The sequence below is a fragment of the Sinohyriopsis cumingii genome, chromosome 2 (genome assembly GCF_028554795.1).
Source record: "Sinohyriopsis cumingii isolate HCF-2022 chromosome 2, ASM2855479v2, whole genome shotgun sequence".
Taxonomy (NCBI): domain Eukaryota; kingdom Metazoa; phylum Mollusca; class Bivalvia; order Unionida; family Unionidae; genus Sinohyriopsis; species Sinohyriopsis cumingii.
This window is the reverse complement of record NC_142962.1, coordinates 123,728,453-123,755,962: the sequence shown is the minus strand read 5'-3', so window position 1 is coordinate 123,755,962 and position 27,510 is coordinate 123,728,453. Positions and strand designations below refer to the sequence as shown.

General features: G+C 38.9%; 1 protein-coding gene across 2 annotated transcripts in view; it reads right to left on the bottom strand.

Moving 5' to 3' along the window:
* The window catches only part of LOC149805744 (uncharacterized protein C19orf47-like), a 70,271-nt gene extending 57,689 nt beyond the window's left edge, over nucleotides 1-12,582 (bottom strand). For both annotated transcript variants that reach the window (XM_089950414.1, XM_089950413.1), the window contains exons 1-3: nucleotides 12,462-12,582; nucleotides 6,439-6,641; nucleotides 1,147-1,213 (exon numbers count right to left, since the gene is read on the bottom strand). In XM_089950414.1, coding sequence (XP_089806540.1) covers nucleotides 1,147-1,213; nucleotides 6,439-6,641; nucleotides 12,462-12,483 — 292 coding nt within the window. In that variant the 5' untranslated portion in view covers nucleotides 12,484-12,582. The remainder of the gene's footprint in view (nucleotides 1-1,146; nucleotides 1,214-6,438; nucleotides 6,642-12,461) is intronic.
* Nucleotides 12,583-27,510: the final 14,928 nt, after the last annotated feature.

Below are 27,510 nucleotides of genomic sequence, written 5' to 3'. Positions count from 1 at the left end.
CAGCATAAAGATACAAAGTTCTATTATTTGGTGTTTAAGAAAAAAAACAGTCAGGTCAAACTAATTTCTGGAATATGTCAAATTCCAGTAAACAAAATTACATTACTATAACATGTAATAGAATAAAAAAATTAAAACTAACAAACAATTAAATTAAATCAGATATACATAACGCACGTAATAAAACCACATGAATCTATACGTTTAAAAGTCTGCACATCCAACCCCATTCATGTTGATGCTATAAATGTCACACTACTAACAAAAGATGCTGGAGCACATTCTTTTGAGTGTTGCTTCATTCAGCATCACCTATTGTATATTAAGTTAGATAATCTTGATATACCTTAAATAAAACCAACAAGTTATTTATTTCTCTACAAAACGTCTAATGTGGTCACCATAGCAGCCATCATGAAAATGTTTTTGCTACTCCTCCTGAAAGGATGGTTGTATCAACATGGGGTTATCAATATAAGTCTTATGATGTCTTGTTGGTCCTAGATTAAAAAGGTGCCAATCTCATTTCCAACACAGTCACCATGGCAGCCATATCAAAAACCTAATTATCACTCCTCTTCCTCAATGGATCATATCAACATGAGGTTTTCATTAAAAGACTCTTTTATGATGTGTAGTTGATCCTAAATGAAATGATGCTGCTTACACATCCAATATGGCCAGTACAGTGACCATCCTAAAAATCTCATTCTTCTCCTGAATGGATCATCATATTGACATAGAATTTTCACTAAAAAAAACTTCTTATGTCTAGTTGGGCTCCTCTTCAGTGCATGAAGAATTTCAAATCTGGCTAAACATTAATTTTTCAGAATTTTCAACTAGATTTATCAACTTATTTACAGTATTTGCTTTTGTTGTTGTCATGGGTTTAATGTTATTTTTCCGCATATGGTAGAAAAAACCCAGGTTAGTCAAGAACAAGACTCAAACCAACACAGCGGTGAAATGTCAGTGATCTGTAAAGGCTAGCAACTTAAAGCATTTGGCCAACTGGGATGCCTACAGTCTTTGTGTAAAGTTGATTTACATATCATCTGTGATAAATGTAAAATGAAAAATCTCTCATCAGCAGACAATGATATGAATTAAGTTTGGATTTAAACTGTACAAATGTTCACTTGCCTGTGGTTTTCCTGGGAGTCGGACTGTTTGTACTGGACACATTTCTCAAGGCCTTGTCACGGGACTCCTGAAATCACAGAGCATCAAGAACATCATAATAGGACATCAATATGGTGTAACAAATATTCAATAATTTGTGTTCCCATCTGTAAACTGACAATTTCTTCTTTAAATTAAACATCATTATTTTAATTATTTAATTCATTTCTTATCTATATCTATTCTCTGCCTTCCCTGAAAAATTTGGAAGATACCAGTCTAGAGAGAAAATGCTAAATAAAATCTTTACATACAAATGGAGATGGCCATTGCTACATGCTCTCCACATTACACACAGGATGAATGATGATAATGTAAGTACCAGGATTGAAAATAAAAATGTGTACATAGACATAAAGAAGAGACTGGCAAAGCTCTTCCTAAACAAACGTTCATGGCAAGTTTACACAAAAAGGGATAAAAATTACACAGGTTGTTCATAATCTAACTCATTTGAGATCTTGATAATATTGTGCTCTATAGACGTACCAACATTTACTTGAAATCTAATTTACATCAAGAGCATTAGAAAAGTGATCGCTTGTCTAGCCTATGTTTCACAGGCCTGACAGTGGAAGAACATGTTAGATCAGCATCATTCTCATTTAAAGATTTGTTAAGATGGCTGCCATGGCAGCTATACTGGACATCAGACTGGCAGCATTTTTATTTAGCAAAGTAGATACCATAAGAAATCTTTTAGTGAAAAACTCACATCAATATGACCATCCATTCAGAAATAGTAACAAGATTTTCAAGATGGCCACTTTGATAGCCATATTGGATGTGCAAGCAGCACCATTTATGACCAACTACATATCATAAGAGTCTTTTAATAAAACACCCATGTTGATATGATCCACTGTGGAAGAGTAGCAATGAAAAGGCTTTCTATAGGGCAGCTATGGTGACCATTTTACACATGAGATTGACACCTTTTTCATTAAGGACCAAAGACATCGTAAGAAGTCTTTTTTTTGAAAACGCTATGTTCATATGACCATCTATTCAAGAAAAGTAGCAATAAGATTTTCATGATGGCTGCTCAGGTGGCCATATTAGATGTCCTCGAAGCAAAATTTTCATTCAGGACCAATTAAATCATATGTGTATGTGTGTGTGCAGTTTCAAGACAATCTTCCAAGTAATTTATGAGGAGCCAAAATAACAAACTTGTGCTATCAGACACATGATGGACAAAACATAAAATCCCATAATTCTGGTCTATAAACAGTACAGCTAAAAACAGGTTTTCGACCTGATTGCTATAGAAGCATTGCTATGGGTTCCACCCATGGCAAATTATGTTAAAACATATTATGTTTCATTCAAATTTAATGAATTATCCTGGAGAACAAACTGAAATGATGTCTTAAAAGTATAACATATACATTCCTACAATGATTGATCAAAATTGGCTAAACCATTTTGGAGAAGCTTTAAATAGACTTTGCATATGGTTTGTATGGAGGAAACAACCACTGCCAGGATAGCCATTCCATACCAGTTTTAATATAGCATTTCCTATGAAATATTAACACCAAAACTGATGAAAATTGGCTCAGCTGTTCTTCAGAAGAAATTGGGAACAAGTTTCCATCTGGGAGCCAGGGATGACAAATGATTGTCAAGTGGGTCACCCCACCAATAATTCTGGAAGAGCTTATTCTAAGAAATATTCAACAAAGTTTGATCAAACTTTATTCAGCTATTCTGGAGATGACAGATTTTATATATGACTGCTATGGAAGCCATACCATTTGCCCTGAATTACCCCAAATATAGTTGTCATAAAACATGCCATAAGGAACAGTCATACAAAGCTTGATCAATCTGTTGCTAGGAAAGTCACCAAAAATGTATTGTGTGTGTGTGTTTGGATTTTGAATGTACCTTTTAAAAGAATTCAGTCATACTGCTACATTGTTTGCAGTGTGGCAGTTTATAGTGATGTCTAGCACTCAGAAATGACAAACAATTAAACAATATGGATGATGATAGTGATAAAGAATTTGAGGGCTTTTCGCCCGAGGATCTAAATATGGCTATGGGCAAGCTACTTGATATTGAATAATATATTTAAATATATTACAGCATTAAATCATATTTCTTTTCATTCTTTGATATTGCTACTTATTGTGTATGGCTTAACATAACAATGTTTATCTATCTATCTGCATACATACATACATAAATACATATGATTAAAAAATTTAAATTATATTAGTTCATGGAAGTTCATGATCACAATAAATAATTGGCTACCAAATTAAGCAAATTTTGTATCAGTTAAATTAATGGTAAACATGCTGTGAATTTTACAATAAAACGAAGCAGCAGATCTTCCTAGATTGTGTCCGAAAACATAAACTGTAGAAAAAATTATAGCAGAGCAATGTCCGAAAATGTATTGTGTGTGTGTGTTTGGATTCTGAATGTAGCTTTTAAAAGAATTCAGTCATACTGCTACATTGTTTGCAGTGTGGCAGTTTATAGTGATGTCTAGCACTGGGGCATCATGTCCTACCCAGTTACATTATCCTAACATCAGGCCGACCAGTCCTAACACAAATCTCTTAATGCTGAGTGCCAAGCAAAACAGCTACTAGTACCATTTTCATAAGTGTTTGGTATGACTTGGCCAGGGTTCGAACCCGCAACTTCCCACATTTGAGGTGGATGCTCTAACCACTAGGCCATCGAAGTGGTCCCCAAAAATGTTTTAAAATAGCATGTCTAACAAACATTCCTACCAATTTAATCAAATCTGACTCAGCTGTTCTGGAGAAGTTAAAAACAGATTTTCCACCTGGTAATTAAGGAAGCTATGCTCTTGCTAGGGGAACAAATTCATATAATTTTGATAATTCAAGAAACATTCCTACTATATTTATCAGAAGTGGTTCAGTAATTCTGGTGAAGAAGTTGAAGATTTTCATACAGTTGCTATGGAAGACACAATGCTACCAACCCAAAACTTTTAGTAGAGACTGTCCTAAGAAACATTCCTGCCACATTTGATCCAAACTGAACTAGTGGTTTCTGAGAATTGTAGCAAGTGTGGATGGATTCAGACAAGTGCCATTAAGTCATATGACCTTTGATTAGGCGAGTAAAAAAAAATGAATGCATTGCAAGCTGGTCAAAATTTGGGAAATGTGTAAAATGTTACAAAATATATTAAAATATTTTACCTTTAAAAAGTCAAAAGCACTAAACATTGAAACTTTTCTGAACAATATCTCAGAAATGTTACAGTTTCTTTGTTTACTTTTTATAAATAGGAATCTCAAAACTTAAAAATGTGTATTTTTCCAATTGCCAATAAATTTTACTTCACCATCAATAAATCAACTTGCCAATATATTAATACAATAAAAACATAATTATTTTTATACATAATATTTTGTTCTTTATCTCTATGAACAATATGAATATAATACATGTAATAATTACTGATTTTGATCATTTAGTAGTAGAGGTGATTGTTATTATTATTATTACTTTATATCAAAGCCTTTAAGGCCAGATTGCTGTCATATTTGGTCAAATTCTGCTCAACAAATTGTGTGAAGTATTTTACTTGAATTTTTTTTATCACTGGTGGTCATATATGATGATTTACTGGCATCACTGATATAAATCTGAAAGTAATTTATGTCATATTACTCTCAACGAAATTTGGTCAATTTGTACAGTTTTCAGTAGTAGTTTAAAAGATTTTTTCATTTCTAGTAACAACAGCTACATTTTATGGCATCAGGATCACTGGCAAATTTTTTCTGAAATCCTTCAATTCCAGGATTCTCTCTCAGATCTGGTCAATGTCTGTTGAATGGTTTTTGGGAAGATATTTAAAAGTTTTTATAGTTGCTATATTTGATGGTGGATTGACAATACAATCAAACCTTTTCTAATGGTCACCTTTGTTCAATGGTCACCTGGTCACAAGAGACATTTTCATTTTCCCCAGCAAATTTCCTATGTAAATGTAATTAGTGGTCACCTGTCTTCTACGGTCAGCATCCTGGTGTTTCTTAATCAAGAAGTGGTTTCAGTGTACCTTATGCAATCAATGAAACTTATTTTACTAAATTTTATTATTTTTCTTTTAGCTAAATAGCTAAATTAAATGTGTGTACATCATGGGAGCATAATACCACTGCTAATAATATTAAGTGTGAAATAATAATAATAATAATGCTAATGCTATTTGGTTCATAGTAAATACATTTTTCATGAAGTTTGAGAGCTAAACCTGCCTTCAGAGGTCTCATGTATACAAAAGCCATTTTGCATTTTCCATTGGTGGCTGTTGAAAATAGGTTTGACTGTATTTTTTACAATCTTAAAATCTCTCTATACCAAAATGCTTCTGTCCAATATGGTCAATTTTTAATGAGCAGTTTTGTTGAGAAGTTATTTAAAAGTTTTTCTATTTTAGAAACAGTAATGAAATGAGAGATAGCATCAATTGAACAAATTTAAATGGCCTTAATACCAGAATGCTCCTTCTAAAACCTAGTACAATTGGGTCCAGTGGCTTTTGAGAAATAGTTGTAAATAACAATTTGTGGACACATGATCGATGAATGAAAATATCATAAGCTCCAATGGCCTTATCACCAGGTGAGCTAAAATTTAGTCAGAATACTGATTGGCAGAACAGGTTATAAATTAGTCAGAATACTGATTGGCAGTACAGGTTATAAATTAGTCAGAATACTGATTGGCAGTACAGGTTATAAATTAGCCAGAATACTGATTGGCAGTACAGGTTATAAATTAGTCAGAATACTGATTGGCAGTACAGGTCATAAATTAGTCAGAATACTGATTGGCAGTACAGGTTATAAATTAGTCAGAATACTGATTGGCACAACAGGTTATAAATTAGTCAGAATACTGATTGGCAGTACAGGTTATAAATTAGTCAGAATACTGATTGCCAGTACAGGTCCTATACTCTCAACAGTAATCAAATGTATTGGTGTCCTCAAAGTGATTCAGAATGATTTCAGCTACATCAAACAATGTATCATGCTCACAGTGATATTTAAAACTCACAGTACGAAAGTAATAAAACAATTAAAGCCTTTTTTCATTCAATAAGCCGTATTATTGCACTGCAAAATACTGACCGTAGTCTCTGCTTCACGCTAGCCAATATTATACTTTACAGCTCAACAATGACTTGAACTTAACAATAGCCCAATAGAATTTAACCCTTTAAAAAAATCCATTTTATTTTACCTGCGTATAGACAGATTTAGCATGTTTGAGTATGGATATAACATCCCCCAAAATAGTGATATCCATATCATTCAAATAATCCTTGTTCAGATCCATTAACATGTCACGCGATATTCTATTATCTGAGAAGATGACTGCATAATTAGCTGCATCTCCCGCTGGAATGCCTGCATCCTTGAAGAATTTTATCCAGTAGGACATATCTGAAAACAAAGATACAGAAATTATATAGATGTAACTGTCATGAAATAAAAAAAAAACTTGGATCAAAAGAACAGGTAAGCTATGTTTAAATGAAGAAAAAAATCTTAGCTTAAAATAGCATCATTTTTTTCTTTATTCCAGCCTCATGTAACATGGTGCTGGCAATGGCTAGCCACTGTTTTCATCCTGAAAAAATCAGCGTGTTTCTTTCAGTACTTACAGTCCTATAAGAGCCTAAAATTCTATAGATACAGAGATCTGAAAAACTGGGGAATCAAAACAGCACATTTTCAAGCATTTCTGGAAGTTAGGGACTTTTCTAATGGAATCAGAGATAAATGCTATTGCACTATTGTTGGAAGAATATCATGAAGACAAGAATGAATTCTGTCAGACTCCCAACACTACATTTAACTTTATGGAAATATGAGAGGAAAGTCATTTCATATTATATCTTCAACCAATATTTAAAAAAATTGTGCTGTTATTGTCTGTTTTGCATAAAACTAAACTTAAATCAGAACCCTAAATTAGCAGATTGATTGCATACTTTAAGCAAACAAATTGACTATAATGCATAAAGAAACCTACTAATGTATTAAAATTATATAAACATTTAATTGTATGCACACAGTCCAAATTTGTCATCATTCTGTGTATGACATGAGCAGGATCCATGTTTAATGATGACACATTCAATATAAACTGTGCCAATGGGGCAAATTGCTGATGATCCTTTCATGCTTGAAATCATGGCATATAGTCACTGTAAGAACACTTACTTACACTGTACCATATAAACAAACCAATAATCTCTCCAGAAAATTTGCACAGCACAGTACTGGATGTTTTGAAAGGACCAAACATCATCCATATAAGTGTACTATGATGAGATACAATTTTATCTTTGCAGTGAAATTTATCAAAGTATCATGAGTCGAGTTGCTTCCTGCCTGTTAATATAAAGAATGATGTGTCCATTCAATACTGTTAGGTTTACGAAGTACAACAGATCAATCACAAAGCATATAATAAAGTAATCCAACATAGAATTAAATCTGTAATTATGATGACTTCATTATAACTGACACTAATTATGGACAGCAATCAAACCACACAAATTCTGCAGAATGCAATTTCTCACCTGTTGTAGCCTAATTGAAATACATGTACATTGAAAAGCCATTCAAGTTTGAAAAGAAGGTTACTGTGACCATCTTTTTCTGTGATGACTATTGATTACCATCCAAGATGAACACACCCATTATGTTTCATGACTATAGATGTCAAAGAAACTGAGCAAAAGGCAAAAACATAGTCACATGGGCATGAAAAGTGGTTACAGAAAACAAACTATTTTGCATGCTATTAACCCAGCATAAGTGGGATGGAATATTATAGACACTATTTAAAGCAATGAAGGTGACTGATTGGAAATAATTACTTGTAAAAGAAAAAATGTCATTTTTTAAGAAAAAGCCTACATATGGGTAAAGTGTACACAATAAAAGGCATGAACCAAAAGCATTTTATTTTTGTTGCTCAACAGATATCAGTGTTGCACATAGGATCCCAAGAGCAGGAATCACTCTCCATATTTGGAGGGGGAGGGACACACAACATTTTAGACAGACAATGGAAAATAATAGTAAAAAGCAATAATAGTGCTATAAAAAGATAATCTTATTATCTTTGATAGTTTTGCCAACTTAACATTGTTATAACCACTGTATTATCATATTTTCCTTGGATACGTACATTCATGCAATAAAAGTTTTATAAGTACTCATATAACTCAAGGAAAGATTAATATACGATATCTGGTTAACCTGAGATGCTCAGTGGAATTTTTCTTTTAGGATCTTGCTCTCATTTTTTTAGTATACATTCCTTATCTAGCACTGATTATATAAAATACCTACATTTTCTGAATTAATTTTCTTTCCAAACAAAAAAATTATGAATTAAATTACAAACTGTATATTTGCATAAAGTGAGTCTCTTTTGTCAATATTTCAATCTCAAAATACATTAAATCCTACTGGCCATAGGGTGACTTTAACCTCAAAATACATTAAATCCTATTGGCCATAGGGGTGACTTTAACCTCAAAATACATTAAATCCTATTTGCCATAGGGGTGACTTTAACCTCAAAATACATTAAATCCTATTTGCCATAGGGGTGACTTTAACCTCAAAATACATTAAATCCTATTTGCCATAGGGGTGACTTTAACCCCAAAAATACATTACACTAACAGCCATCCAACACTTTCCAATGCAACTTGGCTGACTAACATAAACCTTAAATGTTTTCATTGCCAGAAACAGTTCAAAATAGATATTCATTGCTGTTTAAAATTTAATTACATTTTGCATATCATTTTCATCATTTAAAAGTTTAATCTGGAAAGATCATGCATAGGATGTAAGCATGTTTTGCTTGTCTTATCATGAAAGGATAATTTTATAAAACATTGTGGGCTACTGGAACTAGGCAAAGGGCTGGTTACGACTGCAATCATGATCGATTGTAATCGATTACAGTGTGAGCTGTAATCATAATCAATGATTTCAGAATCTCTTTAATTGTAATCGTCCTTCATTGGCAGTGTAATTGCACAGTGATTAAAAATGATTACAACTAAAACAAACCACTAATAATACTCCTAACAATTGTAAGAATAATAAAAGTTTCCATAATCAAAAAACCATGAATGTTGACTATTACAATAAGAAATGGGTAATTTTAGGTGGCCAATGTACAAGCTAATTTTCTAACAATTCAAAATTGTTTGTTTTTTAGTTATTCAATTTACGATATCTGCCCTAACAAAAAAATAAAAATCAAGCAAATACAAAGTGACTGTAATTGCAATTGTAATCATCCCCCGTAATTGTAATCATGGTTTCCAAATAAAGTGTAATTGTAATCATAATCATCAGTGCCAAACAAACTGTAATTGTAATCATAATTGTAATCCAACACCTGTAAATATCATGCCTGATCGGAACTGAATAAGCTATCTTTGTCCAAGTGAGTTATGTCCTCCAAGATGAATGCACTCACTAACTTTCATGATTGTACATACAATTATGTTACAGATACTAAGCTTAATGCAAAAATTTAAAGTAATCAATGGTGTTAAATGTAGGTCACTAGTACCTACATCGGACCATGTACCCTCCAAGGTGAATAAACTCAAAAATTTCATGATTGTATATAATAATAATTTTAACTGTAAAAGAGGCCACTGGCACATGAAAGATATGCATACATCATGTGGTATAAATAGGTATTTAAGTATGTAACAGAAAGAAGAAAAAAACATTGGGGGGCACAGGTGCTCTGTGCTATCTGATTTTTGAGCACTGATCCATTGGAAATGTTATACATGTAAGTAATCAACTCTTATATTTTATTTCTATATGGATGAAATATAAATGTATATTACACATTTATCACACATTATGTAGCAGGAGTTGATGATAGAATGGCTTCTCTAGTTCTTAATGCTTTTATAGTAAACAATGCTAAATTAGTCATCAGAATTTTTCTGGTATCATTTTGCATTAAAAAGACCTAAATTTTGGATTTCTGTTTACAAAAGTGGATTAATTTTTCTGTAATTCTCCATTGAACAAACAAGCAGTAATAAAATGAAATTCATTTTCAATATTAACATAAAAATTAGACACAATCTTTCATCATAACAGTTTCATACCTTCCTGTGTTACCTCTGATTGGCATGTTCCCCACTCTAAGCAGTGATTACATAACAAAAATCACAATCTCCTAACAATTCTAGATAATGTCGACACTGACCATAGAGTCATGACAATATAACCTACTAGTGAATGAAATAATATTTGTACTTGTACAAATTCCATTCTTTATTCACCCTTGGTTCATAACACACTCACAGCTGTGTAAATCCATAATTTGATACCCTTGGTGGCAACATAGCTAATATTTTGTGTTTAATTTCGAAAATGTTGACCATCCATGGTGATAGATCCATAAGTCAATCCTATTTTGTGTTTAGTTTCTAAAATATTGACCACTGATGGTGACAGATCCATAAGTCAATCCTATTTGTTTATAATTTCCATCCATTAATTCTTGCTAATTACTTATTTCAGTTACCGGTACATTTTATGATTCATTCCAGTTAGGTACGATATATTTTTCCTTTATATTAGTTGTTTAACTCAGTGTGCATCATTTTCTTAAATCCATTGCTAGATTTTATGCACTTGAGTATGGTGTTAGATTTAATCTTATTTCAATCAAAATATAAATAAACACCTCATGCACATAATTGCTTTTGTTGTCTTCACTCTAATCTAGTCCCAACTCAGATCATCCTGTTAAAATGACCTCCCTGAACTTATACTAAGTTTGCTGTAATGCGACAGTAGTCGATCTATGCCAAAGTATATTTAAGTAGGTTTATGTGGGGGATACGTTTCTTGAACAAAACGAAACATTGCTTACAGATGCAGTAGGCATTATATATTTTTTTTCATTTTGTTAAAGAATACTATTTCAACTTAACCCAATTTCGGCATTCCCGGCTTTCATCGCTTTCCAGCCAACTGAAATGTAGACCAGCTAAACTTGAAAACAGGTCCATGTCTTTTGTGAGAATTTTAATTAAGTCATCAGAGTAAGTAAAATCTGGCAAAAACGTTATAACTTTACTTTGATGAAAAGCTTCATTATTGGTTGCCAGTTGTGTGTGATTATTCCTGAAAATTTGACTTTCGTTACTCTGTTATAGTCTGATAACACAAACCTGTTTGTTTGTAGCCCCCTACCGATTTAAAAAACAAGAATGTTTAATGTGATAAAAAGTGCACAGAACTAAGTCAATTGAATCATTGATTTATAACTTATAACCTGACTGTGACCAGAATGGACTAATGCTGACATCCCCTGCACCATTTCATGCTTAACGGACTTTCCATACTAACACGGCGTCATATTGCATACACTATAGCCTAGTTTATTTCCATCAGACAACATAATGATGTAGTTCATCCTGTTTGGCAAATTGCTGAATAACTGCGTAAATTACATAACGTTGAGAGTTTGGAATTATATCCCTCTGCATAAATGAATATAGAAATTAAACCGCTTGCTAAATCCACATGAAAAGCATAGTTGTCATTTTCCTTTGCTCGAGTCGACATTGTAAATATCGGAAGCAGACGACTTATGTATGTACGTCTGTAGTCGTGATACACCCTTTGCTGAAAATGGACTTGTCCAGAAACTGGAAATGGATCATAGCATGTCCGTTAATTGCACTGAAAACTTCCGTTAAGCATGAAACGCGCATAAGATGACGGTGTTAGGGCCACTCTACTCACAGTCAAGTTAGAAACTATAAATCAATGAATGAATTGACTAAGTTCCTTGCACTTTTTATCACATTAAAGGTTTCCATTATTTAAATAGGTAGGGGGGTACAAACAAACGGGTTTGTATTGTCAGACTATAGTCGACATCAAAACAAAATGACATTGGTCTTATTTTTCGTTCAAATCAGAACAAATACGTTGGTTAATATTAGTGACTATCAAGATAAAATCAAAGAAAAGTCTACACGAGTACAGTGGCGAACTGGAGAGAACGGTTATCCAACAACTCTTTTCAACTATGCAACAGGTCTATTAAAAAATTGAAGTAAAAAAAGATGAATTTCTGATATGTGGTACAAGTCGATTGTTTTATGCATTCGCCAACATTATCTTGCACAATTTAATTTTTACATGAAAAATAAATGTATTTAGTATGTAGAAAAAATGAACCTGAAGTCGTGGGAGACGCCATACTTCTGTACAGCTGTGAAAACTTCGCCGAAGAAAACCGAAATACTCCTACAATCTCATTAGTCTGGTATCTTATCTGTATTATTTTCACAGTATAAATATTTTTTTTTACTTGCGGAAGTGAGTAGCCGATGGAAAAAATGGAGGAAAACAAAACAAAACAAGGAAAGATAAATAGATAAATAACTAACGAAAAGAAATAAACAGGCAAAAGAAGCAGTTAAGTATTACAAGAAAGATAAGAAATGGTTTTACTGATAACATTTAAAAATCTGGCGATAATAATAATAATAATAATAATAATAACAATAACAAGAAGAAGAAGTAGAAGACGACGAAGTAGAAGACGTGCATTTTGGTAGAAACCACAATTACTGACCTGAATGAGTGTACATTCAAACGTAAACATAATTATTTATCGAAAGGTACATGTGTGTCACTTTAGAACATATGATAGGCAATATATGTAAAAAGAAAGAAAAATAATACTATAATACTTATTTAAAAAATACACGTGACCCTCATTTTGGCTCAAGAATGATTTTAACGAAAATATTTATCTCAATTAGATTTGGTTATAACATTTGATTCAACAAATATAACCATTTTCAGCCCCGACCCCAATGTAATTTATACTACATGGATATGAGAAAAATAGTTACCAGTCGAGTACAATGCAGCTTCGAAGGTGGTTAAATATCCTGCACGTAGGCAGGTAAATATAAAAAAAAACACATCGTTTTTTTTTGTCCATGAGAGGTCTCTGTGACACCAGATTTGAAAACGATGCGAAATAAATACCTCAAAGTACACTGTATAACAAATGAATTCTTGCTGCAACATTTGGATTTATTGAAGTAATCTGTCGTTGATGCACACGTTCGAGCTCGAGTAGGTGCACTGCTAGACCAGCAAGTTATTCTCCACCGTTTTTTTTGTTTTGTTTTGTTTGACTGGCGGCCAGTCAAACAAAACAAAAAAGGTGGAGAACAACTTGCTGGACTAGTGAACTGCCAGCTGGTGGGCTGTACAGAGCCATCGCGGTAATATTCTCCGACAAAACAATGTTGCTGGTAGTGAATGGGGGATATAGCGACAATGTGAATTTGCATTACAAGACCACCACCCGGGCCTGTATAGCGACAACCTTTTTTTGAACACCTTGGGCCTGTATAGCGACAAAAGGTTGGGACTGTATACAGACAATAGGAATGGAACAGGTGGGTGACTTAACAGTACTGGACACTAGCAGCAATGTTGCAAGGGGCTGACCTGAATCAGGCGGAACATCAGGGACTGACTTGAATAAGCGTGACTTTAGGGATACACAGACACATGTATAGAGACATACATACATACATACATAAATGCGTGGACTTAAAACAGAATACTACAGTACCGTTCAGGCAGTAGGTCACGCAACATTCCGGCGGCTTGGCAGTCGGTCAATAAAATGAAACCCGCAACAACGAAACGCAACATCCCAATCTCGTGTATTCTGCGTCTCACGCTAAGCCAGCTAAACAATTTTCAATTGCCCCCCTCTTACGCTGCACTGTGTGAATCGGCACTGCTTGTTTCAAGAATACATTTATTAAACTTTCTTAAATTTAAAATTATTGGGTTTTTTATACTTCATACCATGAGTAGTAAGGTGGGACGGTCTAGGGACTAGGGGAGTTCCATGTTAAAAAGGCAATATCCACTCTGGGGACTACGTAAATTTAACATGGGAAGCAATATCCACTCTGGGGACTATATAAATTTAACATTGGAAAAAAAAAGGCATCCACTCTGGCGACAAGGGAATTTAACATGGGAGAAAAGAAATATCCATTCTAGGGACAAAGGCAATTGAATCATTGGAGAAAAAAATATCCATTCTAGGGACAAAGGCAATTGAACATGGGATTTTTTTTTTAAAAAAATTAAAAAAATAAAAAATAAAAAAGGGGTAGGCAATAGAAAGTCAATCTCTTTTCGAGACCTATGAGTGGCCCTGAAAAGGGCCTTTGGATTTATGTTAATATGCCCTTAACATAAAGGGCATCTGCGGCATCTTCTTGTCCTCAAGCTGCGTCTTAGTGTAGGGCCATAAATCAGAGCCCTCTTGAGGCAACCTTGTCTTTCCACATAGACTCTTCGTATCCACAGACTGGTGTCTGACCTGTGGACAACTGTCCACTTGGATCGGACATACATGAGCATGTCCGTCCTAAACATCATTGAAGACACAAGGGTGGATGATTCGACTGTGTTCCACATCTTGAGGCGACGAGAACAGGTGAATTAATGCTGTGAACTGCGCTTATTTATAGGTAGAGGAAGGATTGAAACAGATTGAGTTCATTGACCAATCCAAACACGCGTTACAAAATTCAGTCAGCCCGCATCCAATCCGAAGAGAGCAGTCTGTGACGTCACTTGGTCTATATCGATTCGCTAGCGCCTGTGTGCAGTCAATCTATGCGACAGTGATTCAACATGACGGAAACTCAGAAAACGATTCATTGGGGTGCACCAGCAGTGGAGACCGTCCAAGGAAACCCGGACTTACTTTCAGAAGAGGTAAATTGGGATTTTGTGGATTTTCTTACCTCGCAAGAATTTGTTCCGGAACCTTCGTCACCTTCATTACCGCAAGTGGAGAATTTTAGACAGAGACAGAAAGAAGAATTGGAGAAATTTATACAACGACAAAAGGAAGCGGAACAAGCTTTTCTCCTACAGCAACAGCAGCAAGAAGAAGAGGTAAGAAAAAAACAACAAGAAGAAGTAGCAGCAAAGAAACAAGAGGGTGAAAATCAAACGGTCACGGTACTGTTGGACATTTTAGTGGAGTTAAGAAGTCTGAAACAAATGTATCAGACTTCTTTATTACGACCGAAGAGAATACGACCTTCCCGAGCTAAACACGTCAACCCTGTGACTAAGCCTACCGTACCACCCTTAGTGATTTCAACCAAATCATCATCATCATCAACAGTACGCAGCCCAGAAGTAGGCCTGAAGAAGAATCCCTCTCTTCTGAAGAAGAATCCCTCTTTTCTTCTGACTCCTCTTGTTTCTTTTTTGGGCAATATGGAGACCAATGTCCTTTTTCTTGACAATAATAACAGGTATCTTGACTTTTGTCTCTTTTAACCCCTGTTTTTCTTTTTTGACGGTCTCGACACTCTGAAGACCAATGCCCTTTCTTCTGACAGATATAGCAAGTATCTTCACTTTTATCCCGAAAAGAAGGAGAGCAGTCCGTCGGCTGGTCTGAAGAAAATTTTCAAATGACCCCTCGCAACGCTCTGATGAAACGTTCCATCTGGGTAGTCTCTTCCATCGTTGTGCTCGGTTAGAGAGTGAAATGAATAGTGAAAGGACAAGACACACACCCTTTTATATACGCTGGTCTGCCATGACTATAAATTAGTCTATGGTGTTTAAACTTGAGTCATTTGACGTTTTGCACTCAAGATGAAACGATCCTATTCATTCGAGAAGAAAGAAGAAGAAGAAAGTAAGAGGCAGAAACGTGATCTATCGCCTCGTACCAGGGCTGAAGTCTTGGCACAAATTCATGCCAGTGATTTTGAAGAGGACATGAGTGAACCAGAATCCGAACCCTCTAAACAAAGTTCACCACCCTTAGTCAACCCTGAAAAGTACTATTCCATTCGAGAGACGGAAAAGCGCTCCTCTAGAAAATTTAGAACCACGGCTTACAAATACACGGTGAAGTTTAAAGATTTCAAGGCCGAAGTACCGTTAGAGAAAGCAGAAGGGTTCATCACCGGGGTGTGGGATTCTTTGCTCACCACACTCAAGCGACAATGTCAACCCAAAGAAGACGATCGCTTGAGACTTTCCATACAACACGACGGTTTGAAATCCCCTGTTTGGATCGAGTTTAGCACCCCTGCAGAATTGACTGCTTCCAAAGTCATGGACAAGATTCAACACGTGCAACAATCCAATGACCAGTTTGACATCACCGATGGAAAAGCCACACTCGACATGACCCACGTCTCTCCTCCTCAAGGGACCGGACAACGCAATAAGGTGTTATTGGTGAACGACCTTCGCATCACCAAAACGAGCCTCGTCCGAATTCACAACCCTCAAGACCAGATGTGTTTAGCCAGGGCTATCGTGGTAGGACGAACCTATGCCAACAAGAACGACACGGTAGAATGGAAAAGAGCCTGGGAGAACATTCGAAAATCGAACCGAGCCAAACAACGAAGTGAAGCAGAACTCCTGTTACAACAAGCTGACCTGTCCAAAGACACACCATCGGTATTCCTGAAATGCAAACATTGCAAGATGTCCTAGCTCCATTTTACACCTTGAAAGTGCACCCTCAAGAAGTGCGCGGGCCTCTGTTGTTTCGATGCCAAGACTTTAAGGATGGAAAATACATTCACCTTTATCATCACGATGACCATTTCGATACCATTACCACTATCACCGGATTCCTGGGATACAAATATTACTGTGAGAAATGTGACTATGGTTATAATAATCGAGAGCAACACAAACATTGCGGATGGAAATACTCAGGATGTTTGGCCTCTCCACCCTGTCTGAGCGAAGGACAAGAAAGAGTACATTGTCCTGCTTGTCTGCACACGTTTGTCAGCCCTGCCTGTTACCAACAACATCTGAAGACGCAAGGTTCAAAGCAGAAATGTGCTTGTCAACTGCTGAGATTGTGCCCTACGTGTGGACAAGGCCTACGTACCAATAATGCCAAGACACACGTATGCTCAGAAAGAAAAAATGTCACATTTGTCACCACATCGTGGACTTGGAACACGAATGCTACGTGCAAAAATACCAGCCCCCACCAGAGAAAGAGGACGGTTACAAGAAGAAAGGCAATTTCATCTTTTTTGATTTCGAATGCATGCAAGAGACCGGTATTCACATTCCTAATTTCTGCGTGGCTCATCGAGCGTGCGAGAAGTGCAATCAAGAACCTATCTTCAGTCATTGCCCTCACTGCAGCAAGATTCCTGGAGGACGTGAAAAAATCTGTCGAGGACCGGACACGGTAGCCGATTTTGCCCAATGGGTCTTAGACCCCATCGACAAGACGTGGAGCCAAGAGGACATCGAACGTTACGGAGATTGTCATCGCCATGCCACAGTGATGGCTCACAATTTCTCCGGATACGATGGACAGTTTCTTTTGAGATACTATACGGAACATGGCACCGAAGGTCCTAAAGTCACTTTGAACGGAGCCAAAATCATTTTCTTGCAAGTGGGACAAGTACAGTTTAAAGATTCGATGAGCTATTTGGCCATGCCGTTGAGTCGAATGCCTAAAACGTTTGGAATGACAGAAATGGCTAAAGGGTACTTTCCACACTTTTTCAATACGGAAGACAATCAGCACGCCGTTCTACCCCATTTACCTGAGGCTCATTATTACGACCCCAACAACATGCGTACCGAGCAACGAGAAGCTTTCTACGCTTGGTACCAGGCTCACGCCTCGGACCCTTTCGACTTTCAGGAAGAAATGCTAAAGTATTGTCGTTCCGACGTGGACATTTTACGACGTTGGAATAGTTTGTACGGAGGAAGAACCAATGCCACCTGTTTGCTGTACCAAGCCGACGAAGAGAAAGGAGAAGAAATCAAATACTTGGACGTGTGTTCGCTGTATCGTTACGTGTGCAAATATTGTCGCTTTCCTGCAGGGCACCCGCAATTGTTCACGGAACACATCGACCTGAAAAACATTCGACAATACGAAGGCTAGATAAAGTGCAAAGTTTTGCCTCCCACGGACTTGTACCATCCCGTCTTACCTCACCATTGTCAAGGCAAACTGATGTTTCCTTTGTGCCGTACTTGTGCCGAAACGTGCAACCAAGATCAACCTTGCCAGCACACCCAGGAAGAACGCGCCTTGACGGGGACGTGGGTCAGGGTAGAATTGTTCAAAGCTCTGGACATGGGATACCAACTGTTAGAAGTGTGCGAAATTTGTCACTTTCCCAAGACACAACAATACCACAAGGGTGACCCCACGCAGAAAGGCATTTTCGCAGACTACGTGGATGCCTTTTTGAAACTGAAGCAAGAAGCCAGTGGCTATCCTTCCTGGTGTTACACTCCCGAAGACCAAAAGACATTCAAAGAGAAATACTGGGAACAAGAAGGCATTACTTTAGATCACATCGAGAAAAACGAAGGCAGGCGATCGTTTGCCAAAGTGATGTTAAATTGCTTGTGGGGTAAAATGGCACAACGACCGTGGTTACCCAAGACGGAATATTTGACAGAACCTTCCCCCTACTTCCAGATGATTCACGACAAAACCAAATTCATGAAACACGTGGATGTCGTTCGCGAGGATTTGATCTTGGTCAATTATGAAGAAGATCTGGACTTTGTACAAGACGACCCTTTTGGAAATGTCATCATTGCGGCTTACGTGACAGCCCATGCTCGCTTAAAATTGTACGAAGCTTTAGAACTGTTAGGGGAACGCGTCATGTACTTCGACACGGACAGTTGCATTTACATCCATCACCCGAGTCAACAGCACCCTGACATCGAAGGAGACCGTTTAGGAGCCTGGACAGACGAGCATCCCGACGACAAGATTCTAAGTTTCGTCAGTGGCGGTCCCAAAAATTACGGTTACGAATACCGGGACAAACAAGGAGAAGTGCACACGCAGTGCAAAGTGAAAGGATTGACTCTGAATTATCGTACCAGTCGAGTGGTCAACTTTGGGGTACTGAAAGAAGCCTTGCAGTCTGGAAAAGATCAACACTTTAAAGTGACCACCTATCAACCGAACAAGATTGTACATTTACCCACTCACCACATCGTCAGTCGACCCTTGGAAAAAGTCTATCAAATCGTGTACCAGAAGCGAGTGCGACTTCCCAATCATTTCACTTACCGTATGGACACGTCGGTATTGGTCTGTATATAAAAAGGAACCCTAGGCAAGATCGATAGTTCATTTGTGACTACCAAGACCAAGCGAACAAGATGAATACTTTCAGAGAAACACAAAACAAGTTTAGACAGGCACAATTCAAGTGTGGGGCTTCGGAGGTGGAATGCGATTGTGAGCCTTGCGATGGGTACAATGCTGTACGTTGTTACTTTAGCGATGCCGTAGAGCATCATGGGAACTTTGTTCTCACTACCCCTATCATGGAAAGGGATGCTGTGCGTGTCAAACCTGAGGGATGCGAAAGCGATGCCGCTCGTCCTCTTGGACATTTTACTGGGTTTAGTTTTAAAGGGGAATGTTCACCTTCACGTCTACCCCCTACGGATGTCATCCAGCTCTGAGCAAACTCCTGTCCATGTCACCCAACCCTCATCGAAACGAACCTGTGAAAGACGAATATTCGTTTCCTGTCCGTTTGTCGGAATACTGCGACTTTGAAAATCGTCTTCAATCGTTCAAAGGAAAATGGCCTAAGTATCTGGGAGGACCGACCCCCGAAGAATTAGCCAGAGCCGGATTGTTCTACTTGGGCGAAGGAGATAAAGTCAAGTGCTTCAGTTGCGGTGTGTCACTTCACCACTGGGAACCGCAAGATTCGGCCTACGTAGAACATGCTCGATGGTCACCGAATTGTCATTACTTACCTTTAGTGGGACCGAGACATTTAAGTAACTTACCATGTCGCTGACGAAGAAGAAACCAGATTGGTTAGGAGTCAAATGTTGAACATCACCGAGACCAGTATTTAAACTTCATTTCAAAAACGATATTGAATCATTACCTAAAGAACTGCAAGAGAAGATTTAGAAAGAAGTTTGGCAGGGGTTTGCCAGAGTGAAATCTCAATGGGTCACTATAGAACTTTTGTGCCGAGAAATTCACAAGAGGAAAGTGAAAAAAAGTCAACCAGTGTGTTAGATTTCTCTGGGTCAAGTGTGCATTCGTCCTATTATATTAGTCTAGACCGTTTACATCAAAAGAGTTCAGAGAGATTCTTGGACGTTACCCTGAATGGCAGTGGTCAGAAATTACTTACTATGTGGATTACTTTTGCTCTAGAAGAAGATTGTGAATTGTACGGACTGACCCATTCATGGATACTTTGCTAGAGAACATTCGTGCTTTGCCTGTGGAGTTGAGAGAACGCATTTACCGAGAACTGATCAAAATACAAGTGAAACGCAAACGCAGAGTTATTCATCCGTTTTTAAATTATGCTCTGTTCCAAAGTATAAGAAGACTGATTATGAGTGGATATTACATCAGCCACAAAAGTAAACGAGGCTATTGGCCACCACCCAAGGATTCCAAAAACAGTGTATATACTTATGGATACTTTACAAGAGAACATTTTGGGCTTGCCTGTGGAGTTGAGAGAACGCATTTACCGAGAGCTGGTCAAAATACAAGTCAAACGTAAAGAACAGTTGCATCCGTTACGTCACTAGATCTTTAACCACTGGTACCTGAATGGTATAAGAGGACTGATTCGTCAGAAATTGTTTCAGTGGTCAGACCTTGTTGAACACTTTCAGTTAGTGAATGAACTAAACGTTCGTAATTTTGGTTACTTCGAGATTCACTTACTGCTCCGTATTGAGGAAGGATTATCAACATATTTTACGTGAAATCTGAATAGCGGAAGACGAAACATCTAGACAAACTCTGACGTTTCGGTTACAGTATGCAAGATTTAGATTCCCTACTGGAGAACGAAGATGTCTAGTTAGAAATTACCTTTATTGCTTCCGAAACAAAGAGACTATAAAATCAGGCTGCCATGCCACGGATTATGTCACATATTATTGAACGGATTCCGTGGAAGGAACTCAATGACCATATTCAAACCGTGGATCATTACCATCGATTATTACAAGAACTGTATCCATTCAATTTGGGTCGACAAGTGGTGTGTGTCTTAGTGACTTGTTTTCTAGGATTTCGTTTACCAGCCGATTCCTTGTGGACTCTTTACGATCAATACTTACCACACCCCCATGGCCTTAAATGGTTACGAAAGACTCCTTTTGCTCATAGCCTTGCGGTTTCATCTGGATACTTCTCGACATCTACGGGAAAAAAAGATTCGTCAACTTTTAGCTACCCAAGACGTGTATGACGATGTGTGTGTAGCTTGTGACTTACACCCCCATTGGACAGATGTCCGTGCCTGGAAAGAATGGGATTTTGAGGCTTGGACCCAAGAAGTGGCCCAGTATGCACGAGAGTTGTTCAAAGAAAAAATTTACTTTTCAACCTGTGTTAGTGACGGTGCCAGAAGAACCCGTCACCCAGGACAGGACTGTCGAGGACAGGCCTGAAAGACCCTTTCGGGAGGACACTTGTGTGACCTTACCCCCTATAGAACTGGTCAGAACTTTACCCAAAACATGTTGTACAGACACTTGTTTTTATTCCACGTTAATGGTTATCATGTGCCTTTTATCATTGTACTTAAGCCTTTGGCTTTTATGTATTTTTGTCTTTCGTATTCATGTTTAAAACATTCAATAAACGTGTTCTGAAAAAAAGTATATAAACTCTCGTCTTGTTTGTTTTAGTGTCACAAGTGACATTCCTAACACTATGGCTACCTCTGCTGTCTCTGCTCCCTCTTCCTCTACTGTCAAAGTCATCGACGAACACTTAGATCGTGCCAGTTGGGAGGCTTTGTATCTTCGCCATCCCTTTAACATGCTCATTGCTGGACCTAGCGGTTCAGGCAAAACCGAATTCGTCGAACGTTTGATCGAACATAAACATCATTTGATCGATCGGCCACATCAGCGGATCGTTGCGAGAAAGTCAAGGCGATTCTATTGTGTTTGTGGAAGGCATTCCTAAAGAAGACGACGGCATCGTCTCTGACTCCCGTCAAACCCATTTGGTTATTTTTGACGACATGTTAGGAGAAGACGAAGAAGAAATTAAACTGTGGTTCACGCGCAAAGGGCATCACCGTAATGCCAGTGTCGTTTACATCACTCAAAATTTGTTTCAACAAAGTAAAGCCCATCGCACCATCAGTCTCAATGCGCATTACGTGGTCTTGTTTAAAAGCCCTCGAGATAAATCGCAAGTGCAAGTCTTAGCCAAACAGTTAGGGACACCTTGGCTGACTCAGGCGTACGACGATGCCACTCAAACTCCACACGCCTATTTACTCGTCGATTTGAAACCTACGACCCCCGATGATTTGCGATTTCGTACCCACTTGTTTCACCACTGGTGCCAAGACGGAGGGCCTGTCCTGTACACGTCTCCGTCCTCGACTTAATTTCACTCCACAAAAAAATCTATAAAATCCTCAGACCCTTTTCGTCTGTCTCACACAGTTTGAACATGACGTCCCTTCAGTCGCATCTTCCCGTCAAATTGATTCGTGCCTTGTCGAGAAAAAAATCCACAAACACGAGCTCGTGTCTTAGAAGCTAGTCTCAAAGAAGTCTTACGATGGTTTACGGTGACGGCACGTCAATTACTCCAAGGGATCATTCAGATTCCTCATCAAACCAAACACTTTTTTGATCGAAACAAAGTCGCTTTGACCCAACTGGCCGATCCCCGCATCGACACTCAAAGCTAAAAACAAATCATTTTGAAACCTGGAGGGAGCGGTACTCTAGGAGGGGTCATCATTCGCCCTCTCTTAAGATGGGATCCTAATGCTCCCAAACTTCTCCCCAAGAAAAAAGGCAAACGAAGCTCCAAGAAGAAGAAAAAGACCAGGTGCCCAAGGAGAACTTCTCCAGTGGCGGGACCCTCCTCTTACAAGACACCACCCCGGAAAAAGAAAAGAAGCCTCCAGAAAAAGAAACAGAGAAAAAGTCCCCAGAAAAAGAAAAGTCCACAGAAGAAAACTAGTCGCAAGAGAGGCACTTCGGCCAGGACTCAACCTTACACTCGCAAACCACGACTTGCCACGGCGGTGACTGCGTCTCCGGCAGACTCACGTTCATCCACTTCTCCGTTGATGACACCAAGAACTGAAGAGTACTTGGAGACGTTGATCACACCAAGAACTTCTCCGTTGATGACCCCAAGAACTTCCCCAGTGGCAGGACTCTCCAATTTAGTGGCAGTGGCTGCTGCTCACAAAGTACCTTCTCCCAAAATCAAAGTCCAAGAAAGATCGGGCATGTTACAAAGTTTACTGGATTTGTCCAAGCAAGAACTGGCTCGATTTAGTCCGTTGCGTTCCCCTACACGACGTGTCATGCCTGTCCTGAAGTTGATACGACGTAAAGACAATCAGTGGCTACGCGTTCCAGTATATAAAAGGTCTGTGACCAAGTCGGGGTATCAGTGTTATTGGTGCTCCTCAAGATGTCACCCTCCAGAAAACGTCCCTCTTCTAAAACCCAAGGAAAGAAAAGGAAAGGACTGCCACCACGTTTAGTCAAACATGGGGACATGTTATCTGTCTTGTCCAAAGCTTCTCCACCCCTACGAAAAAAAACTCCTTCAATCGACCTCCAAAGAGGTCATCGATACCGTGTGCGAATGTTGTTTGAACGTCTTGAAAGGCACGATCCCTTTGTCCAAACACCAGAAACAATGCTTAGGCAAACATCGTCACGTTCTTTGCCAAATGGTTCAAAAGAAAATTCCCCTTGGTCAAAAGAAGAAGATGTTGGTCCAACGTGGAGGTATTTTACCCCTCTTGTTAGGCCCCTTACTGAAAGGAGTCTTGGGAACCATGTTGGGAGTACTGGTGGGAGCAAGATAAAAAGGCCCTCTGAAGTCCCAAGATCTCAGAATCGACCCCTGACAACCCCATGGAAGGACTAAAACTAGCTTTAGTGCCTTACAAACGATGGATGGAATACCATCGTTGGCAAGAACAACGCACCCCACATTTACCTCCCAATCCCCATTTGAGCGAGATGTCCCAGTTACAACACGAATTGCAGTCCTTGATGGATCGCCAAGATTTGTCCGAAACAGAAAAATCGCAAAAGTACGGTCAACTCTTGCAACGACTGCAACTCTTTCACCAGAAAGCTTTAGACGAAACAGCCCTACCCACTCTGAAAGATTTTAAGACCTTGATGAAAAGTACAGCACCATTACCAGTACCACCACTGCTGCCAGTGACCAAGACAGAAAAAGGAGAAGAAGAGGAAGGGTTTCAAACTCCACCAGAAAAAGTACGCAAGTTAACAACACCATCTACCTCCAGAATTGGATGGATTAAAAAGATGATGACCACCCCTTCTTCATCACAAGAGAAATATAAAGTGAAGACAGAAGTGAAACAAGAAGAAATATCCCCTGTTCTGACATCCTCCTCCTCGACACCTATTGTTGGTCGCACACGCAAAGCATTGCAATCCAAGAAAGTACCCCAAGAGAAAAAGAGTAGCATCTTCCAAGAGTAGGTACCTTATTAACACACAAACACAAAAAAAATGGAAAAGGTCTTAGCCAGCATTTACTACGATCCCTCCCATCCTGCAGGTTACGCAGGAGTTCAAAAATTGTATCGTGCTGCCAAAACGCGACTGAAAAGTCTCCGTTTACCTCAAGTGCAACGATGGTTACAAGAACAAGCTACCTACACTTTACACAAACCCATTCGACGCAAGTTTTCCAGAAGTCGCACCCAAGTGGAAGGCATCGATCATCAATGGCAAGCCGATTTAGCCGATGTCTCCCATTTGGCCAGCTACAATCGCGGCTACAAATATTTGTTTTGTGTCATCGACGTCTTTTCCAAATTTGCCTGGGTCGTACCCTTGACTTCCAAATCGAGCAGCGAGTTAGTGCGAGCTCTGCAACGAGTGTTGAAACAAAGCGGTCGTCACCCTCTTCGATGGCAAACGGACAAAGGCACCGAATTTCTGAACCAAGCTTTCCAAAAAGAATTAAAGAAACGTGACATTCATTTTTTTACCACCGAAAATCCCGAAACCAAAGCCAGCATCGTGGAACGTTTTCAACGCATTTTGAAAGAACGCATGTGGAAATATTTTACGCATCACCACACTCTGAAGTACATCGACATTGTACCACACGTGGTGCAAGCGTACAACCAATCTTACCATCGAAGCGTCGGACGTGCCCCGCAAGAGGTGACTCCCGAGAACGAAGTGTTGGTGTTTGAGCGCCTGTTTGGTACGTCCCCAATGACGGCTGTCCCCAAGAAAAGTGGAGTGTTGGTCGTAGGAGATTTTGTGCGCATTGGTAAAACCAAACGCACATTCGACAAAGGTTACTTACCTAACTGGACGACCGAATTGTTTCGTGTCACTGGACGAGTGCATTGCCGTCATCCTGCCGTCTATAAATTGGAAGACATGAACGGAGAAGTGCTCCAAGTTACGTTTTATTTGCCCGAGTTACAACGTGTCACCAAAAAAGAAGACGTGTACGACATCGAAAGCATTCTCGAACGCAGAACCCGTAAAGTGGGCAAACGACGTGTCAAAGAAGTCAAAGTACATTGGAAAGGATATCCACCCAGTTTTGATTCTTGGATCGACGCTTCGCAAGTCATCGACTATAAAAAGAAGTGACCATCATGCCCTTTCACACAGACGCAGCTACGTCGACCACTCCTTCACCTAGTTCTTCTCTGCAAGATTTACAAAAACAACCCTTGTGGGTGTGGTGTGGAGAACGTGTGCCTAAAACGCAAATCGTCTTTTTCTGCCAAATCTTCGTGGTGTATTGTGTCATCGGGGCAGCCATTGCCAATTTGAGTTTGCAACAAGGAGACAAACAATTGTGGACGATTTTATTAAGCAGTTGCATCGGTTACCTGCTTCCCAATCCCTCCCTGAAATTCTCCTCGAACGGGAACCACGGGAACCTTGTGTCCAGTGCCAGTGCCAGTCACCACTCCAATAACAACAACAACAACCCCATTTTAGGCGGAGACACGCCTCTGACGTCCAGTAACCCCTCGGACAGCCACAGAACTCTGGAATTATGAACAATAACAACCAATTTTACTTAACCTTACCCAGTGACAGTTCCATGGAGGTGTTTCCCTAGAACACGTTGTGCTGTTACACGGCCAAATTACCTCAGGCCATCCCATTAGATCACGAAGCCCATTGGGAAGTGGCTTTAGTAGAAATCATTCACCCAACCCAAGTCCTCAATGTCCTTCCCAATCAAAATTTTTTTACGGTGGAAGTTCATGACGATTCATTGCAACAGTACTTGGATACCCATGTCAAATATGACAAGAAAACCCCTAGCACAAAAAATCAAAAGTGGGCCACCTATCACTTGTTCATTCCCCCAGGCTATTATTTTAGTGGTCAACATTTGGTGAGCACCATAGCTTCCAGATTTAATGTCGTGTTTCTGAAAGCTTTGGAGAGTGTCCAAAAAAGTGTCACCCTGGAGTACCATAAAGTAGCTCGTCGCTTCCTCATGAAATTTCCTGAAGGGTGTAAAATCATGTCCATTTTATTTTGTCCCGAATTGTTTGCCATGTTGGGCGGGGACATGGAGCTGAGGAAGATAGTAGAACAAAAACCCGAATCAGCAGTCATTTACGACAACGATTCTTTTGCCAATTTTTTTCGTGCCCCGGTAGAACTGAACCAAGGACTGAATTTGATATTTGTGTACTCCGATGTGGTGGAGTACAACGTGGTGGGACACACCTCCGTACCGTTACTGCGTGTCATTCCTTTCAAAGTGGATTCTGCCACGGTCGCTGACGAGGAGGGTGGAAACACTTACCACGTTCACCGCGAATTTGTCAATCCTCACTATTTGCCTGTCAGCAAGTCGTATTTGGACACGGTCAACATTGCTATAAAAGGAGATCTGGGACAAAATATTCTATTCACCAAAGGAAAAGTCACGGTGAAACTCCATTTTCGAAAACGGTTCTCTCACGACTCGTAAGTCATGTATCCAGTGTACCGAGGCGTTGCTCGACAGCGAGGACACGGTTTAGGAGATATGCTGAAATCGGCCTTTCGCTCGGTGGCCCCAGTCTTGAAACCGATGGTGGCACGCGGATTGCACGCCTTGAAAGATGCGGCACTGACACAAGGCAAAGAATTTCTCCAAAATGTCATCATC